Source organism: Xenopus laevis, chromosome 3S (assembly GCF_017654675.1).
Source record: "Xenopus laevis strain J_2021 chromosome 3S, Xenopus_laevis_v10.1, whole genome shotgun sequence".
NCBI classification, from domain to species: Eukaryota; Metazoa; Chordata; class Amphibia; order Anura; family Pipidae; genus Xenopus; species Xenopus laevis.
In genome coordinates, this window is record NC_054376.1 from 60588197 (window position 1) to 60607252 (window position 19056).

Here is a 19056-nt window from a genome sequence, read left to right on the forward strand (position 1 = left end):
AGGTGACCAATGGGTTAATAATTGGGGCCCCGTGTGGGTTGGGCCCTTTTAACTTAGTAATATAAGGCCCATGATTCCTGATGGTGGTCCTGGCACTGCTGGGAAGATATACAAGAAGACCTCACTTGGTGTCCATTAGAAAGAAGGCCCTGGAACCCATAAATATACTCTGGGCAGAAGCCTTGTGGAGGCCAGTGGTCCACCAGAAAAATTTAGACATTGGGCACACTGGAAAACCTTAGACTATGGGCCCACTTTCCAAACTATTATTCCTCCTTTCCTTAGTCAACCTCGTTTCTCTCCTAGTCTTTTATATCTACTTACTATACTTTATTCTTCCATTATTAAGCCTTTTATTTCCCATAAAGAAAGAAAAAAAATAGGGAATGACCGTGAAACAGGGTAAATGGTTATAAGCAAGAGGGCCCACTGACACCTGGGCCCAATGGGAGTTTTCTGGGTATCCTGATGGGCCAGTCCAACAATGACCAGAGACAATCATAGAGGCTTGAGCAATCATAAATAAGACCTTTTGTGCAATTCCATAAACTCTCTTATTTCCACCACAGTGTCATCCCACACCATAACATTCTATATGTAATCATGTAATTACATTCTATATTTAATGGTTTTCATAGTAGTTATTGGATGGCCAGATTTTCTGGTAAGCTCTAGCAGGTACAGAGAAATGCTGCTTGATTGGTTGTCTCACTGGAGTTACCCTTCAGATAGAACCAATGCCTCATATAACAAATACAGCTACAATAGAACCCGCATGTTTTATGTTTTTCAGGGGACCAGAAAAATGGAATAAAATCCAGGAAAATGTAAAATCAGGGAAATGTATTATGCATAATATATAGGTGGGACCACAAAACAACAATGTAAAATGAGGGAAAACTTCAAATCAGGGGATGTAAAATTGAGGTTTCACTGTATCAATTTTCTTATAAGAGCAGAGAGTCCAACCAGTGGTTCAGGTTTTAACATGGCCTGTATTTCAAATGCTTAGCCAGTAAATCACCAGCTAAGTTAATGGCTGGTGTTACAAATATACCAGCAATGTATTTGGCAGTAAATGTGGCCCTGTCTTTTCACTACCTGGCCACACTTGCAAGAAGAAGCAGGCAAATAATTCAAAAACTATAAAAAAAAAAAAAATGAAGACTAATTGAAAAGTCGCTTGGAATGAGTCATTCTAGAAAATACTAAACGTTAGCATAAAGGTGAACCCCTTTAATGAAAACAGAGAAAAACATGTAAACAAAAGGACTGATATAATTAATGTAGCATTGCATCAATACATTTTAGAAGATATTGTGCTACTCAGAGTATCTGTCAACAAAAAATTAAAGTGTTTTAAAGAATTGACAATAAAATGTGATGTTGCCCTGCACTGGTACAACTGGTGTGTTTGTTTTAGAAAGTCTACTATAGTTTATTTAAACAAGCTGCTGTGTAGCCATGGGACAGCCATTCAAGCAAAGGATACACAGTATGGTTAGGAGGGGGCCTGAATAAAAATATGAGTAATACAAAGTGGCAATAGCAACACATTTGTAGCATTCCAAAGCATTTGTATTTTAGATGGGGTCGGTGACATTATAAAGAGTCAGAACAAAAAGGCAAATAATTCACAAACAACAAAAAAAGAAAACATGAAGGCCAATTGAAAAGTTGCTAAGAATTAGCCATTCTATAACATACAACAAGTTAACTTAAAGGTGAACACACCACTTTAAAATGCCAAAGAAGAAAAGTGTAAATATTTATTGGGTTATATAGAACATTAGTATTAGAATGTTACCTGTAGTATTCACTTTTATGTACAGGAAACCACTAGCAATCAGCAGTAGGTGCACCTTGAGCTCTGTGATGTAAAATATAGGTTTTAGCAGCTGTGCAGTGCAAATTGCAAAACATTGGTCCAGTAAGGCTTTGCGGTGTAAAGACAGGTACTGGGAGATTGTAAAAACACCAGGCAAATAAACTGTTAAATGGGAACTCCACACCAAAAAACATTTTGGAACAGTAAAAGAAAATATAAAGAGTTATCCAGCATGCATTATTTTCCCCCCAGTTCTTATAACTATAATTTGTATAGGTAATTACAACTGAAATTCTTATCCCCATTATGAACTGCTTGTTCTCCCTCTTGAAACAATGTAGCAAATCCAACCAATGCCTTGATACTTCCAGGTCGGCTAATCAGCTGACTTTTACTGTAGAGCAGAGAATAACGAGACAAAATGCTGCTTTTAATAGCAATTCATTGCAATATCATAAACAATATTTAGGGGCACATTTAACCCTCGAATTCGACCCTCGAAGTTAAATCCTTTGAATTCGAATATCGAATTCGAAGGATTTAGCACAAATACTTTGTTGAGCGATGATTTTTTATTCGAATCGCTTGACTCGAAGTCGAAGGTCGTAGTAGCCTATTCGATGGTCGAAGTACCCAAAAAAAACTTCGAAATTCAACGTTTTTTATATTCGAATCCTTCACTCGAGCTTAGTAAATGTGCCCCATAATATGTATTAAAAAAATGAAATGTTTCTGTTTTTTATACAAAAGAAAACAAAAAGGTGAGTCCCCCGATCTCACGAAATTAAACATAGAGGTTTTCATTTCATTGCTAACATAGGACACAATAACCCTTTTTAAAATAGCTTCCATTTATGAAATATCAATTGAACCTTTGTGTCAAAACGGGATCACCCTGTCATGTATTCTATATTTCCTTATGCAGAGGCACCTAGATCCATACACCACTGACTACTGAACATGTTTGCCTGTGCAGCCATTTTAATTCCGCTTCCATGCGCATAATATATATTTTTACATCCCAATTTTAAATTGTCCCTCATTTTACATTGCTGTTTTGTGGTTCCACCTATATGTTATGCATAACACATTTCCCTGATTTTACATTTTCCTGGATTTTACACCATTTTTTTCTGGTCCTCTGAAAATATTAAAATGGGGGCTCTACTGTGTTATAAATGCTCACATACAATAACTACACACAAGCAAGGGTCTCTTTTGAGAGCACGGGTTAATGTACCCCACAACTGAACATGGTGGAGGCACTGACGCACGCTTCCGGCGGACATACGTAACAGCTCCCCCTGGCTTTGCTCATGCTGCTGCAGCAGGTGACTCTCGCGAGGTTGGGTGCTGGTTGAGGGAGGAGACGAGGGGGAGCGGCGGACACCGGATTCCAGGCCAGAGAAACAAGTTATTGAGCTTCGCTGGCTGGGTCCCACTCTCCGTGCGCAAATGGCCTGCTCAGACCACTCTCCCCTGTCCGCCATCCTCTTCTTGGGGCTGCTCTTGGGTTACTGCGGCCTTTTCCCGGGACCGGCTTATGCCCAGAACGGTAATGTGGGCGTGTGATGTTTGTGTAACGCGAGGACTGTCACAAATGGCTATTGCCGCGAGGCTCGGGCATATGCGGGTTTTCTCCGTGTAGGGAGGGAGTGTGCGCACCTTCCATGAATTAAACGATAGATTTTAGTCCCTGTTGCGGAACTGCAGCTGCTCTGTGTAGGGAATGATAGAGCCAGAGTGCTGCAGGTTGCCTTGCAATGGCCGGGCTAGTGAAGGCGAGGGAACCAAAGGGAGCAGTGAGACTTCAGAAAGGCGCATATGATTGACACAGCGTTGCTATATCTCTATTAGACAGGGCTCAATTGGTTGGGGGTGTACAGGGGGATAATAATGCCGGGAGACGCCAGTATTCAGGGAGAAATTGACCGGCTGTAGAAACAGAAGAGGAATGTTGTGGCTCCTGTTCATCCATATTGTGTGAGACCTTTGCTTTAAGCTACATTTGTGTCGGGGGTTTCATTTGTGTGTCAGTGTGCGTATAAACTGTGTGTCGTTTCACAGGTACCGTACAGACTAACTAGAACCTATTGTAGACCATGTCACAGTGATTGCTATACAATGGTACAATGTGTAGGGGCTGGGGTGGCTGTGCTAGCAGTGTCCATCTAAAGGGCATTTTCACACATTAATAGCCAATATGTGCACAGGGCTAGCCCCTTTTACTGCAGAAATACCAGCATTGCTAGCTCAATTCTCTTTCTTCCCTATTAATTACATCCACTTTAAGGCCTCAAGCACACGGGCAGATTTAGTCACCTGGCGACTAATCGCCTCTTCTGCTGGGAGACAATCTCCCCAAACTGCCTTCCCCGTGCCTGCCATAATGACAAAACTCTAGCGCCAATGCACTCATGTCGCTTTGATTTCCGAATTCGTCCCAAAGTTACCTTACGAGGAAACGTCGGAAATCGAAGCGACGTGAGTGCATTAGCGCTATTGTTTTGTCATTATTGCAGCCGGCAGACACGGGGCTGGCAGTTCGGGAAGATTGTCGCCCCGGAGAAAAGGTGATTAGAAGCCAGGCGACTAAATCTCCCCGAATCTGCCTGTGTGCTAGCTCCATTAGGGTCATTTTTAGCAACTTGGCCAGGTGGTAACCCTGTGTGCTTCCTACTTATACACACTGAGCTGGTTGCTATCTGTTACCATCTGCCTCCTGCTACTATATTGGCAACAAGCTCCTTTATAATGGCTTAGAAAGAAGTGTTCGCTTTTGGTTTGTTGAAATATGTGTGTGTTCTGTGTATTTGGAATGCTTGTGGTGTGGAGTTTTCTTGTTAAGGGTTTTTTCTTTTATGTGTTCTGGAAAGCTGCTAAGATACTCTTAAACAATTAAAAAATGTATCGTTTTACTATCAACCACTGTTCTATAGCAGAGAAACGGCAAATCGTTCAGGATTAAAAATTGTTTTGTTTAAAAGGACCAGTATTTTTTATTTTTTTTGGAGCTTTTTGGATAATGGGGTTCTAGATAACCCCATACCTGTATGTATAGTTAGGTGTACAACCAGGGTGTAGTTTGTGAATCGGTGGTGTGCATAAAGTAGGGTGTAGTAACTGTATATATTAAATATATTTCCTGCAGAGGTCATGAAAATCTTGTTTTATCAGGCAGTTTATCTGCAGAGAAGAGTTGGTGCAGAGCAGCTCACATATCCAGAACATTGACTTTTTTGCTAGGGTACAGTCATCATCATTATAAATTCTTTTGCTGTAAAGAAGGTTGACGTTCTGCATAGTCATAAAAGAGAGGTTGACTGTTAACTCTCTACTTTTAATCCATACATGTGTGTTTGTATATACACACATGTGTATATCCACGCATATGGAGATATGTATATTTTAGTATGTATACCATAATGTAAAGATTTTAGTTCTATATTTTTACTGACTTATGTAAATGCTATGTGTTAAGACAAAGTTTGAGTAAATAGACAGCTGCATTCCAGTTTATGGATAGGTGCAGTATGATGCAAGGGACCAATGATTAATTTATAGGTAGATGTCCTGGCTGTTTTATATAGCGTTATTATAGGAAATTCACTGAACACATTTTAATTTTTTTCCAAAATAATTGATAGCATTGACATTTTGTTGTGTTTTAGCACGCCAGCATGTTGTGTTTGGCTGTGTGTTTGTTTAATGTAGGTCCCAAGTAGCAACATGACTGAAAAATGAAAGGTTGAACATGTGATGCTAACCAGTAATTATTTATGAAACCTATACTCCTCCTTTGATAAAGGTGAAACCTAGACTCCCAGTGGAGGGCAAGTGTAAGCAGAGGACCCTTAATTAGCATTTGTACTGGAAAAAATGAATGTAAGAAATGTAATATTTGCAGAAAATCAGCTGCTTCTATTAAATATGTGTGCTCATAGAAATATTACACATTGCTGGTTGTCAGGCTATATGTATATATATTTTTTTCACTTGCAGAAAATGCTAGATGTGACATTAGCCTTATTGACATCAAGCCTCAGCAAGCAACTGCACAGTAGGGTTGTTTCAAGTGGGCAGTAAAGGGCGTTTGTGGGATGGCATCTTATATGAAGAATCTTTATAACATTCTCTACTTTACCGTTTCCTAGCCTCTACTAAATTTTATGTCTTTCTAATATTTTTTGTAGTCTGTACATGTAAAAATACAATCTGAAAATTTTGGTGAAAATAGCTTGGTAAGAATTTAGGGCTGGCAGTTTATCGGTCCAAATTTTTTTCAGCAGCATACACCTGTATCTCTGGATGCACTCGCACATCAGGTGTTTTTGCTTGGATAAAAGAAAAATAAGGATTGCACACTCTTTAAGGTCAAAAGAAACATAATTTATTACATGCTAGTTACAGCATCTGGCAACAGCATGTCGCCCTACGTGTTTCGGCCCAAATAGGTCTTCATCAGGGGCACAAAAATAATAATAAAAAATGCCTATTACACACCATGGATAACCTTTATCAAGAAATGATGCCACTTCAGCAGTTGCTGCTAATATGGCCGATTTGAGTTTTAGCCTTGTAACCGATGGAGAAATCTCAATTAATATTATTCATCAAGCTTTATCAGGTTTCTGCAGTTGCAAGTGGCAGTTTGCTTTCTATGTAAGTCAGTGAGGGTGATGATTTGTTTTTTTTTTGACTTCTCATTTTTGAGGAGACAAAAACAAGTACTTTCTGTGACACCACTGTGTTTAGGCAGAAAGCACCATCTGTCAAATGCCCCTCTCTACCTCTCGCTGTTTGACACAGTAAAATTATTACACATCTTTATAAATACCCAGGATTTTACATGGTGTACCATAGCATTTAATTGACAATGTTTTTGTTTTTCTTTCCTTTCTGAGGGTACTGGCCCTTTATGATCAATTAGCTTGACTATTTGCTAAAAAAAATTGTGGTTTCTATACCTAAAATATATTTAAAGGGACAGTAACACCAATATATTTTTATAGTACTTAATTCAGCCCTGAACTGCTGTAAGAATAGGTAATTCTTTCTTCCCGTTTTGATTTTTTCAATGGTTTCACCTAGAATTATACTTACAAATTGCTCTGTAGCAGCAGGGTGATGGAGCAACAGACAGCCTGCATTCTTGTGTGTTTGTTGAACCTGAAGCTAGCTTCATAATGGAGGAGCATCAGTACTTTATTGTTTTTATTTCCTGGTATATACATAGCACTGCCTCATTTATGCATAGCCTTACAGAGATTGTTTCACATCAGTCTCTGCCCCACTGGAGCTTACAATCTAAGGTCCCTATTACATTCACACAGAAGACAATTAACCTGCCTGTATGTTTTTGGAGTATGGGAGGAAACTGGAGTACCCAGAGGATGCCCACACTGACATGGGGGGGCATGCAAACTCCTTAAAGTGAAACCAACACTAACAAGTTTCTCTTCAAAATATTCATCTACATTAAGGGGCATATTTACTATTGGTCGAATATCGAGGGTTAATTAACCCTCGATATTCGACCCTCGAAGTTAAATCCTTCGACGTTTCGGGGGCTGGCCCCTTCGTCAGGTAATGATCACATCACCTGACGAAGGGGCCAGCCCCCGAAACGTTGTGCTGTTTGACACTATAGATTCATAGGGGTCTTTCCCCTTTTGCATTCATTTCTGTGTGCCGTTTCCTCAATTGCTTGCGCCCTGATTTCTCGTAATTTAACCTTTTTATGATTTTTACAGTGCCTGAAATATGTGTCCCATTATTTTTTAGTCATGACGGTAACTATAACACATCCCTGAATAAAGATCATTAGGCATGAGTGAGGAACATGGGACAGAGCCCTCTGCTCTCACATAAGGAGACTAAACCTTAAGTGGGCTTAATCCTAAATACTATTAGAGACCTTGTATGTGTGTTGTAAGGTAATGGTTCTGGGTCATTCTCAAAGCTTTTACTTTACAGTCTCTATTTAGGCCTTTTATAAAGACATGAACATTTACATCTGAACGTTGGAATAGACTGAGACAACGCATTGGCACTTGGCTGTTGATAGAGCCTAATATATCTTAGTCTTCGACATAAAAATCTTGTTGCATGCTGAACACCATACTGTCTTTTTTGGGTATGCAGCATTCTTATATCTGTTAGAATGGAAACCATTTGCAATTGCTATTGAAAGCAGCATTTGCTTAAAAGAGTTGTTCACCTTTGGGCTAACTTTTAGTATGATGTAGAGATTTATATTCTGCGAATTTGCAATTTGTTTTTATTTTTTAGTTATTTAGCTTTTTATTCAGCAATTCTGCTATTTAGTTCTACAGTCTGGTTGCTAGGGTCCATATTACACCAGCAACAATGCATTGATTGGAATAGGAAAGGCTCTGAATAGAAACATGTAATACAAAGTAGCAAGAACAATACAGAACATTTGTTTTTAGATGAGGTCAGTGACCCCTTTTTGAAAGCTGGAAAGAGTCTGAAGAAAGGAGCAAAACATTAAGAAACTATAAAAAATAAATAATGACTAGTTGAAAAGTTGCAGACAATTGGCCATTGTATAACGTACTAAAAGTTTAACTTGAAGCTGAACCACCCCTTTAAGCGGGGCTAGGCAATATGTGCCTGAGGGTGTTCCAGTTGGCCTCTAGTATCAGTCCATTTATTTCTTGCTTTAAAATACTTTCTTTTTGCTCTCTGGGATGAGGCATGTATGGGTTGATCCGTTTGATTAGCAACTAAATAGCATTTTAAGTGCTAAACAATGTAGTCATGTGTATGAAAAATAACAAATGTGAACAGATAATTTTAATCTTGTATGTTACATGTGTTGTATATAAAGTTCATCAAATAAGGTTTTCCCTTCATATTTTAATTGCAGTCAGCCTGTTCTGGCTGCTGTCATGGCAACTTTTTCAAAGTGAGCTCCAGTTGCCACAGAAATATATGAAATGAGAAGAGTAAGTTATACATGTGGATGTTTATATTGCTAGTGTGCAGAGCTCATGGTGTTACTAGGAGAAGAAATATCTTCATTTAAAGGACATGTAAAGCCTATATTTTCCTACCATGTATATACGTTGGGTACATCTCCCTATCCAAATGGCATTATTGCATACATTCCCTCCATTTGCCAGTCCATCACATTTTCCTAAAACAAATAAAAGCTTTCACTCAGCACCATTTTCCAACTGACACATCATCATCTGTGATATTCACAATTGTAAACTGCACACATGCTCTGTAAAGTTCATGAAATGAAGAATGCTTACACAGAAAGTACTATGATACATCCTGCTTGGATTAAGAACTCTTATAGCTAAGCTCATTTTAGGAGAGGAGGTTTGGAGAAAAAAATAGTTTGTATGGGGACCCACAATGTCATCTCTTCATTGGCTGCTAAACTGTTTAGCAATCTGAGTTGAGAAGAGAAGGACTTCTAAGACTTCTGATTAAGGGGAACTCCACACAAACATAATTTAAGATTTTTGAAAAGTAAACCTAATTTGAAGCAACTTTGCAATATACATCAATTAAAAAATATGCAGACTTTTCATTATTTTTACTGGTTTCTGACAGTTCCCTAAGCCTAGCCCCCTGCTCTTCTGCTGATGTTTGACTTATTTTGCTTAGCTGGTTGACTAGTTACTTTGTATCAGCAGCCATCTGTCCTCAGCCTGCATCCTCCAAACCCCACAATTCCCTGCAAACATGATTTCAATAAGGAATGGCACATCGTACTGCAATGTATTGTGGGTTATGTAGTTCCTGCATGTTGTCTATAAGCTGTGGAGAAGTTGTTACAATTTGTAACATCAGTGTTTTAGTCCCTCCTTCCCTGCCAGGATTTCAAATGATGCAGAAAGAGAAGAACTGTTAAACAGCTGGATTTCAGCATAGAAAATGGCATTTATTCATACTTTTTGAAGAAACTGGTAACTGTGCTGTGTATATTAGGGTTTTCTGTGTTGTGTGTTATGTTATCAAATTTTGTTTTGGAAGCCGGAGTTCCCCTTTAAGTGGATACTGAAGCAAACTTGGTGCCTTTTATTATTTATGGGGGTTTCTGTTTTAGAGGGCACATCCCCTTTGTCTGTAGTCTTTCTAAATAAATGCCTATATTACTTGCAAATACTTGCATCTTCAAAGGGAATAATCTAGATATAGTATGCCACCAACTGAAAGTGTATAATTTGTAGTCGTTCACGTTATTTTCACTAGCCAGCAATTTAATTTCTTAAATGTTAATTACTGCAAGGTTGAAGAACCACCATGCTCACAATGCTGACAGGCTCTTTTTCAACATGTTATAGTCTATTGATTGGCTCCATAGGTTTTATTATCCCTTTTCCCCAGAGCACTGGTTGCTCATAGATCATTGTTTTCTTCTAAGGAATCCATTTGCAAGTTATTTGCTGTGAGTATTGGCCCTGTTTTGAGCAAATGGCGGCTGCAAACCTTATGGTTTTGAAAATACCTGCCAATTACAAAAAAAACACAAAAAAAAACGTGAATTATTTGAAAGTGTCTTGTCAAAACTACTTTCTGAAGGATATCATACTTGAATAATGTTACCACTGTTTTTTTCTTATAAAGCTAATGTTCCTTTTTGTAACCAGCTGAAAAGAACCTGTAGTCGCCTCCAGTGGTTCCCATTCCCTTGAATGAAAAACACCAGGCAGTGCACCAGTAAGTGCTTTTCAACCTGAATATGCAAGCATTTCTCTACAGAAAAGCAATTATAACTGCGTTTCCCTGGTTTTCCTGTTCAAGGTAATGGGAGCTGTCATGGGTGCTTTCCAGCCAACTGAAAAACAACCTGTGATATTAGTCTACAATATGTATATAGTTTGCATTTTCATTGTATATCAATATTAAAAGGGTAAATCATACCTCACCGGCAGTAGGTGGAATTAAATCAGATGTTAGATTTTCGGATTATTCAACATAAGCATGTATTGTAGATCTTTCTAGTTCCCTTCCCCCCCTCACTTCAAGGACAGGCAAGGTGCCCACTCATTGCTCATCTGGCCCAGATTCAGACTTTTGAAAGTAAAATAAATCATTAATGTGATTATACAGCTGCTGAAAGGAATCTACAATATTTACATTTATTGTACAATTTTGTAAGTCCTGATTTTTGAGCAGTCTACAAGGCTCTGCAATTGGATCTGAAAGTCAAGCTTCGTTCTCTCAATCTTACAAAACAAAAACCCCTGAAGATTGAAGATTCCTGGCAGCAGATAGAGGATCACATTAATGCATCATTTCACTTTCTAAATTCTGAATCTGGGCCAGTATCATGGAAAAGCTCTAGGTCTCTGTGGAACATCAGCGTGCTTTGCTTGAATAGAATTTTCTTCACTATAAATACCTGCTACTGATGCTTCTTGGTATTGTATTATTGTACCTAGGCATTTTTACATTAACATTGAGTGCCGTAATGACTTCTAATCTTTCTTTCAAGAGGAAGGGAAGTACCATAGTAGCGCTGTACAGACCACCTGCCTAATTGAGGTTTCCCGAAGTCATTTTCACCTCTAAATGAAAAAATGGCAGTTAAAAAAAAAACAAACTGTGTTCTTCTGAACACACCCATACCAATATTCTATCTAGAGCATTATATGCATAGCAAGAATTTATCAAATGTAAGATGATGATGATGTAGATTTTCATACAAAAGTGCTTGGTGTCCTTTAATATATTTATATATGCAAGTGCAGAGGATTTTTTCTTTTTTTGGTCTGACCTAATCAAGCCATTGATTCATTTTACCTTCAATTTATAATTCGGAAGTTTCAGGAATCTGTTATTGGCTCCTTTAAGGCTGTATGAGAAGACAAGGGTTTTGTTGTTTTTGTTTCTCTTGCAGGGTGTCTCAGAATGGCACAGCTCTTTCTCCCACATAATAATGGCTTCTGCCAAACTTTAAGCTACAGTGTTATTGCATATAATTTGCTTTGGTAGGTCCAGCCTAGTAGAAAGGCATTTTGATCATTTTAAGGGGCTAAAACTTCCTTAAAGGGATACTGTCATGGCATGGGACACGTGTTTTCCTAAATGCATCAGTTAATAATGCTGCTCCAGCAAACGTCTGCACTGAAATTTTTTTATATTTAATTTTGAAATCTGACATGGGGCTTGACATATTGTCCATTTCCTAGGTGCTCCCAGTCATTTGACTTGTACTCAGACTTCAAGTTACTCTTTACTGTTGCACTGCAAGTTGGAGTGATATCACATCCCTCCCTTCCCCCCCCCCCCCCCCAGCAGCCCATCAGCAGAACAATGGGAAGTTAACCAGATAACCGCTCCCTGGTAGATATAAGAACAGCAATCAATAATAAAAATCCAGGTCCCACTGCGACACATTCAGTTACATTGAGTAGGAGAAACAATAGCCTGCAGTTCAATCCTGAAGTGCTGTCTATTTCTGAAAGCTCCTTACACACCAATATTACAACAACAAAAAAATAAACTTGTTGGATTAGGAATGATAGTTTACATGGTAGAGTTAATTAGTTACAGTGTAAACAGTGTAATTTAGAGATAAAAATGACACCATAAAAACAATGACCGAATCCAGCTATAATCACATTGAAAAATAGCCCATATTTACAACATACAAAGCTAATCTAGTTTTTTTTCGATATGTAACACTGGATTATGGTTCCAAAATAAAATCCCTCCCTCTGACATGAAAGTTCTGCCAATACTCGTACACAAATCCAGGTTATTTATCGACCAATGAATGAACATAGGTAATTTTTACTCCCCCTTATATGCTCAATAACCAGCAATTTTGCAACACACTGAAGTTGAAGTATATACATTATGCAAGGGAAGTCTGTTATTTGTTGTTAATGCAGAATAAAGGTGGTGCAGTGTGAAGCTTTTGAGGAAGGTTGGGGGTTGAAAATTAACAGTAGCTGGAAGGCAATAGTTTTGGCAAATCTGATAACACTTGGTGCAATATGGTCACCAGAAAGCAGTCCTTGCCTTATAGGTTGCTTAGATGGTTGTTTTGGAAACAAAAGGGTGAAAGAGGGCATGAGAGATTAAACTAAAATGTTTGGACATATGCTACATCTCAGGTGGCAGGCGTAGTTACCCATGGGTTTCTATGCTAAGCATTTTTGTCAGCAGTGAAATTTCAGACCATTGTATATTCATGATGTGCTTCTCACACTCTAGAAAATGTGGGAAACATTTCACTTTTATAGTCATTAGTAGAGATCCCAGTTACCAGTTGTAAATAGCAAAATCATTGAAGAATTTTTACGCCAGATATACACAGTATAAAATGTAAAAAATTTGCCTAAACTGATACTTCAGATGGTTGCTATAGCAACCTGGCGTTTTGACAAGATGATCATCTTTCATGCAGCCCACAGAAAGTTGCTAAAAATACCCAATAGGAGACAAAATAAACAGGTATGGAGGAGAACATAATGAGAGGCAAAGGGCATCCATTTCTGCTGCAGTACTTTTCATGCCTATAGGTTAATAGTAATGAACTGCTTTTTAAGGTGGAATTTTTATCCCTTTACTAGCGAATCGTTTTGTGAGATGAAAGGCATAAATGAATTATGCTGGTGATTGTAACTGCTGCATAGTATGTCTTTCGGAATATGTTTTCCCACACCACAGCTGCCCTTTGCCAAATTTTTGCATAATGTTCATGTCTCGTAGGTTTGCCGTTTGCGTAATTGCTGTTTTTGTTTGCAAAGGGATTTGTGTTCTGTCTAATAAGTGTCTTGTACAATCACTCTCACTCTGCCACCCACTCATTAGCTGATTACTGCTCAGCAATCAAGGTGTCAGTCTGTATGTACATAGGCACAGAATGTATTGGGTATTTCTAGGAGATGCTGCATTGCAGCATGAAGAAAGTAAATGTGTCAGGGGAGGGACTACGATGTAGGCATTGGGGTTTAGGTATGCATTTGCAAAATACTAAATGTCCTACGGCTAACAAGGAGAGGCTTGAATAGAATGTATTATTAGAATAGTGTCACATCTAGACTAATATATAAGGCTAGAACTACCTAATATTGGTGCCGATAAATTGTATATTAAATGATGTGGACTTTTCAGCTGACTGCTTTCATATAATGATTTACAGGAATATTGTTGGCTTGCACTATATTTCCGAGAATACCATGTAAAGCACACCTTACGAGTACAGGAAAAAACGTTATAAACTGATGTGCCACCTCCCATATCCAGTTAGTAGCTGATGCAGCATTAGTGTCCTCTCTGTGTCCTTGTAAAGGGTTATTTATGGAGGTTGCCACATTTTTCAGATATTCACATTGTTTTCACATTGCAGAACTTCTGAAGATGAATTAGTGCTAATATCACTAGGGCTTATTTGAGCAAAATACTTATACAGTGACCGTTAATCTGTGTTATTAACATGTTAAAGGGCTCCTAGATTGGCGCCCTGCTTGCTTTTAGTTGTTAACCTTTTAATTTCTTGATAAAAATAAAACTAGGTAGAATTGTTCTTTAATCTTTTTTGCTATCTGCATTCTTATTTGATTTTCTTTTTCTTCCTGCACCCTATTCTTTTTCCCCCTTGCCTCTGACTTGTAACTGCTTCTTAACTGCCCCTACTAAACATAGCTGGGTTTGTCAAGTCACCTATGTCAGAAACAAAACTAACGGGTGACGCCTTTGAGCTGTACTGTGAAGTGGTCGGATATCCTACCCCTGAGATCCAATGGTGGTATGCTGAAGTGAATCGGGCTGAATCTTTCAAACAGCTGTGGGATGGTACCAGGAAACGTCGGGTCACCATTAACACAGCCTATGGAGCAAATGGGGTGAGTGTACTGAGAATAACACGGCTGACTCTGGAGGATTCTGGAACATATGAGTGCCGGGCAAGCAACGATCCTCGGCGCAACGACCTGAGACAAAATCCAGCCATGACATGGATCCGAGCCCAGGCCACCGTAAGCGTCCTTCAGAGTGAGTCCTTCGTTCTCCAGTATCGTAGTGGAATTGTAGTAACTAGATGAGCTCTGGTGAACCTGTGTGTGCCCCATCTCCCTCACAATCCAAAACCTGAGATCCTTGATAAACCATCGTGTTGTCTTGTTATTTTGACCCTTCTGTTATTCCACCATGTGTAGGCTCTAGAAGCTTCTTTCCACCGCTTTTATTCTTTAATGCAGAAGTAGAGGGTTTGGCCAATAACACACAAGCTCCCTCTGTTTGTGTGTTCATTGTGTGTCTACAGGTTCCATTCCCCCCTGGTTTAATTCCTAATGTTTGTATCTCTGTCTTGACGTTTTGTTGATCTGACTTGCTTCTGGATCTAACCCATTTCTTTTCATCTTGAGGCGCAGTTTTACCCAATATTCTGCAGTGTTATAATCAAGCATCAACTTTCCGTGTCTTGTGTTTGTAAGTGAGCAGAGTCTTTGCAGTAGTCAGGCTGCTGTGTTTTCATTGTAAAAGCAGTTTTCTTAGGTAAACTGAGCTTTGTTGGTTTTCAAATCTTATCTTGCTGACTTGTAGCAATCTTAGATATTCTGCTTACACCATCAGTTCACAACTAAAGGGGAAAGGGGTTTTTAGGCAACGTTTTGACTTTTTAAAGTTATTAAAGGTTCATATTATAGTTTATATTTAAGGAGGGCTGTTTTGAGAACCTGTTAAACTGCTGTGTTGTGGGCTTTCTTTTATTAAACCTAATGACCTGCAATATATTTGTGAGACTTTTTCAAGTACTTTAATCAATATCTTTGTGAGATGCATAGTTATGCAGGTGCTTTAATGCTGAAACTGATATGAAGAAAGCAATGTACACATTTTGCATGTTGAGAAGGTGAGTGGCACAATACGTCACTACATATCTGTGGAAGCTGTTAAGTTGCCGGCTTTTTGAAATTTTGCTTTTGTTTGCCCAAGTTTTGGTCAATGAATTAATCAAAATGTTTTACACCCTCTCTTCACTGCACTACACCTGGCATGTGCTGTAGAGCATCAGCCATCAAGAGCGAATGACCAGAATCAACTTTTTTGTCATGCATTAGAATACGCTTGCACCTCTCACTACTGGTGCTCATTTATAACGTGTCTAAAGGTGCAACCCAAACCCTACTGCCTACGTAAACATTTATTCTTGTAGATCAAAATAAACATGTATTCTTGTAGATAACATTTGAACAGTCTGAAACAAATACCTGAATATAATTGCACTGGCCTTTTAAATATATTTTATATAGAATTTTTATCAAGAGCTGGATGTGCATGATATGGTTCAGAAAATGCAGCAAAATAATACAAACCATTGCTCAGAAACAATTGAAAATGCATGTCGTATCAGTCAAAGTACAGACACATGCTTGCTGAAGAGATAGGGGGGGATTGTTCCATTACTGCAGAAGAGGTGCAGACGATTATTATATTGCTCCTGAAGAGATGGGGGATGACGGGTGGCAAAAAAAAACCCCATTATAGTTGACAGATGAGTTGTTTGCTTCCAGAAAATATCCATACTGGAACTACTGATCTCTCTTGATGTGCACTTGTAAAGGCTGCCACCACCAAGATTGTTGTGATGAAGCAAAAAGAACACCGTATGGAAGCATAGAGTGAATTGCAAAGGCCAGTATGTACATTCAGCACTGGAAGAAAACCAATTTAACTATATTTTTTCACGATTGAAAAGCAAAAGATTCACAATGTGAATTTCATCTAGCCTTGCTCACAACAGTAACATATTGTGGTGTCAATGGAGTCCTGCTGTGCTTTGAAACATAAAGCAAAATACTAATTCTGAAGAAGAGCTCAATGCTTTATCTAAGATGTTAATCTGAATAGTTGGATTGTAGTGTCTTAAACATTTATATGCACATTGTAGCTTTAATATCTAGATTGTGCTATTTGTGTTTTGTGACATTTGGCCATCAGCACTCTCTTCTTTGGCCATGTTTTTATTACAAGTGACCGGTTAGATTTTAACAAAATCAGTAATAAGAATCTGCTTAATAAAAGTTGCGGAATCCTTATTGGAGTACTTAAGGTTATTCATGCAACATTACTTGCTGGCCAAGTTGAAGCAGAGACTTTAGGCTTGATTAGGAACACCAACTTAACTTCATGTGCTAAAATGCCAAAAAAACCTTTATTTACCTTGTGTATCCTTCCTTATGTATCAGGCTTTTGTGTTCGTATGTCTGTTGTGCATTATTTGTTCATTCCAGCTGTGTGTAGTTTTTCACCTTGTGTTCCTCAATACATTTGTTTAGTGTTCACTAAAGCCTAATCATTTTTTTAAATTCTCTTACCTTTTAATTTTCTTCCTAAAAGCACAAAAGAACAGTGATTTGTTCATAGAATTTGTTAAAATAGCTTCAAAAAGATAAATATTAAATATCAGGGTGGAATTATCAAAGCGTTATTTTTTGTTTTTCACCTTTTTTTTGGTCTTTATTGTAAGATACATTTAGAAAAGGCAAAAAGAGACAATATGCCTAGAATTGTCAGTATCTGTGTTTAGAGCAGAGGTCCCCAACCTTTTGTACTGGTGAGTCACGTTCAAATGTAAAAAAAAGAGTTGGACAGTAACACGAGCATGCAAAAAGTCCCTGGGGTGCAAAATGCTGTGATTGGCTACTGATAGCCCCTGTGTGGACTGGCAGCCTACAGGAGGCTCTGTAGGCAGTAAACATGGGAATTCAAAAGCAAGCGCCTGCTTTAAGGCCACTGGGAACAACATTCAAGGGGTTGGGAAGCAATATGTTTCTCGAGCAACTGGTTGGGGATCTCTGGATTAAAGTGTAACCATATTATATTAAAGGAGCAGTACCTAGAAGTTTACTGCACACACTTTTGGGAAACTTTCCAGTTCAATAGATTTACATATGGTTCGATACAAGATGATTCCAGGCATTTTGTTAGCTATCCTTAACAGCAGATTGTTGCACAATCCTGCCAAAATGGTTGGATTGCATGCAATTTGCCCACACAGACTTGGTAAAATAGCTCAAACATATCTGATTAATCTTATCAATGACAAATATTGAACTGTGTGGCTATTGTTACTTTCACTTAATCTCGTAACTTCCGACACATTTCTGTGAAGGCCATGTTCTAACAGAATGTTCAGTGACTAGCTCCATTTCCGATGATCCCAATAATTGTATGAAGTTCCCGCAACACTGCATAGTGCCAGTATTGTACTTGGACAAGAGACGCACAGGCCACAAGACAATAATTGAGCAAAATGAATTCACCTGCCAAGAGCCAGTTTATACTGATTGGCTGGTGGGCTAATGGTTCAATCACTTGGCAGACCTCCTGCCCCTTGCAGACCTTTGCAATTTCTTTCCTACTTTGATGGACAGAGAAGGGATTGTTCAATCTACAGGGCATATTCTTAAAAATCTTGTGATTATGCAAAGAAATAAAACTTGTGTCTAAGCGCAACTAGGACTTTTTCTACCAATTCCCATATATTTATAATTAATTCAAATAGAATAATCATAATCATGTAAAGTTTTGGAAAAAAAGTTGCTCATGTACTTGGAGGTGTAGAACATAAATTTTTAGTGGAGTCCATAGAAAGTGAGCATGCTCAGTTTGCTCCTCTTCCCCCTCACTTCTCTGCTGTAATCTGAGCCCAGAGCTATAAGTGAGCAGGATGAGACTCAGGCAGGAAATGATGTCACACCAAGCTAATACTGCAGCTGCTATCCTAAGCAAACAGAGAGCTTCTAGAGCTTTTTACTCTTTAGGTATGGCAAAACATTCTACAGAATAAATACAGCATTCTAGCTTGCATGATTGCAGCTAATCTGTTGGCAATAAAATGCCTCTGTAGCGTTCCTTCTCCTTTAATACACCAAGTTACTTACACATAATTTAATCACTGTTTTTGTCAGCAGAATTAAAGGAACAGTAACCCCAAAAAATTAGTGTTTTAGAGTGGAAAGGTAGTGTTGCCTTGCCCTGGAAAAACTGGTGTGTTTGCTTATTAGTTTATATAAACAAGCTGCTGTGTAGCCATGGGGGGCAGCCATTCAAAGCTGCAAAAGCAGAAAAGGCACAGGATACACAGCAGATAAGCTCTGTAGTATACAATGAGATTCTTTAGAACTTATATGTTATCTCTTGTGTATCCTGTACTTGAGTGGCTGCCCCCATGGCTATACAGCAGTTTATTTATAAAAGCTACAGATTTACCAGTACAGGGAAACAGT

The 19056-nt window shown here is 38.5% G+C and overlaps 1 protein-coding gene across 1 annotated transcript in view; it reads left to right on the forward strand.

Annotated features, from left to right (window-relative positions):
* Window positions 1-3159: 3159 nt before the first annotated feature.
* The window catches only part of nptn.S (neuroplastin S homeolog), a gene marked incomplete at its 5' end in the record, with an annotated part of 40945 nt that continues 25048 nt past the window's right edge, over window positions 3160-19056 (forward strand). Inside the window, 1 exon segment of the mRNA NM_001095478.1 lies at window positions 3160-3383. Coding sequence (NP_001088947.1) covers window positions 3284-3383 — 100 coding nt within the window.